This window comes from Austrofundulus limnaeus, unplaced genomic scaffold, assembly GCF_001266775.1.
Source record: "Austrofundulus limnaeus strain Quisiro unplaced genomic scaffold, Austrofundulus_limnaeus-1.0 Scaffold136, whole genome shotgun sequence".
NCBI classification, from domain to species: domain Eukaryota; kingdom Metazoa; phylum Chordata; class Actinopteri; order Cyprinodontiformes; family Rivulidae; genus Austrofundulus; species Austrofundulus limnaeus.
The window spans coordinates 260,758-262,735 of NW_013952538.1; the positions used below are offsets into that span (position 1 = coordinate 260,758).

At 38.8% G+C, this 1,978-nt stretch overlaps 1 protein-coding gene across 1 annotated transcript in view; it reads left to right on the top strand.

The window, feature by feature from the left end:
• Positions 1-1,978, top strand: part of st14a (ST14 transmembrane serine protease matriptase a) — a gene marked incomplete at both ends in the record, with an annotated part of 10,484 nt that overhangs the window by 4,152 nt on the left and 4,354 nt on the right. The window contains 5 exon segments of the mRNA XM_014015885.1: positions 552-652; positions 741-853; positions 962-1,098; positions 1,172-1,276; positions 1,352-1,459. Of these exon segments, the coding sequence (XP_013871339.1) occupies positions 552-652; positions 741-853; positions 962-1,098; positions 1,172-1,276; positions 1,352-1,459 (564 nt within the window).

A 1,978-nucleotide genomic window follows, 5' to 3' on the forward strand; every position in this document is an offset into this window, starting at 1 on the left:
GACAAATACAGTAGCAAATACAATTTGTATTTGTTTTAAAATTTTTAGTTATTTATTTTTGATGATTTTAGTTTGAAGTTTAGCTGCTAAAGACGCTACATGCTAAACACACGATGTTTGACATGTCCTGTACTGCTTGTAAGAGGGGAAGATGATGATGATAATGATAATAATAACAAAAATAATAATAATAATAATACATGGAAAAGGCATAAAATAGAAGTATTACACTGGTGAATATTTTAGTGGACTTAAAATTAGCGGAACCTAATTTAACGTTCGCTAATTGGTCCGCTAAAGTTTTCCAAAGTTGGCGAAAAAGCTAATCTGCTAAATAAAAAGCAAGTACCACTAGTAGTGTATTAGTGAAACTGTGCCCACAACTGGCTTTTTGCTACATAATTTTTGAAATGATGCTCTGCTTCTTTTAGATTTAAGAACTCGCATTTAGCATTTATGCTATATTTTCATCGAAAATTCTATTTGTGTAGTTACTTTTTAGTGAAGCTTTTTTCATGGATCTTTTATATTCATCTCTTTTTCTCTTACAGACACCTGTAATGAGAAGCTTTCAGGTTCTCAGGGCAGATTCTCGACTCCAAACTACCCGACCTACTATCCTCCAAACACGAAATGTGTCTGGGAGATCGAGGTGAGACGCCCGGACCTGTGTTGAGTTTAACGCCTGATTTTCATAGAGCAGCATTTTAACTTCACTTCCTCTTTTTTTTCCCTTCAAGGTTCCTCAGGGAAAAGTGGTGAAGTTGACCTTCAACAGTTTCTTTGTGGCCGAGCATGGGCAGGAAGGGCACTCGGACTGTTCCAAGGACCACGTGTTGATCAACAATGAGAAGTGAGTTGAAGGCATAGCTCCGGCTTCTTTCATGTCCCGAATGAAAACAAGGACGGCAAAAAGGAAACGGGTGTGTTTTTTATTTTATTTTTGTTTCTTTATTTTCAGACTGTGTGGAGATTACGCGTCGGGGGAGCTGACCAGAGTGAGCAGCACCAACAAAATGACGGTAACGTTTGTTTCCGACGACTCCTACGTCGACCACGGTTTTGACGCCAGCTTCGAGGCCGTTGAAAAAACAGACTGTAAGTGTCCGAGCTCCGTCCAGGTTATCGTCAGGAGAGGTGGGGTTTTTAACGCCGTTTGTTCGGTCTGCAGTTTGTCCAAACGAGTTCCAGTGCAAAAATAAGCGTTGCATCAATACCAACCTGACGTGTGACGGCTGGAACGACTGTGGAGATTTGAGCGACGAGCTGAACTGCAGTACGTACGGTTATTCACACTGTGACTGGACTGACAGCTGTGGGTTCAGGACCTTCTAACTGTCGTCTCCTTCAGAGTGCAGCTCTGGAAGCATTCAGTGTAATAACGGACTGTGCAAGCCCAAGTTCTGGCAGTGTGACGGTGTGAATGACTGTGGAGACAACACCGACGAGATGAACTGTGGTAAGACCGGCCGGCCTGGAGCAGCTCTCGCACCGCTTCATGTTTTTAGAACTACTTTACCTTATTTTAACCTTTCAAATATCATAATGTTCTTCTGAGGGAATAATGAGCACTTTCTTTGTAACTTCTGTCCTTTAAAATATTTATTTATTAAAGATTTCCCCCAAAGAATACCTTGATTTTTCTTCTATTTAATATCTGCATCAATGTACTTGTTTTGTTTTGTTTTATATTTTAGGAACTGTTTTGCTTATTTCAGCTTTTAGCTGTGTTTTCTATTGTTAGCTGTTGCTTCTGTTTTGCTGGTTTTAGCTTTTAGGTATGTTTTTAATTATTGTTAGCTTTAACTACTTTTTTGCTGGTTTTAGCTTTTAGCAGTGATTTTATTATTGTTAGCCTTAGCTACTATTTTGCTGGTTTTAGCTTTTAGGTATGTTTTTAATTATTGTTAGCTTTAACTACTTTTTTGCTGGTTTTAGCTTTTAGCAGTGATTTTATTATTGTTAGCCTTAGCTACTA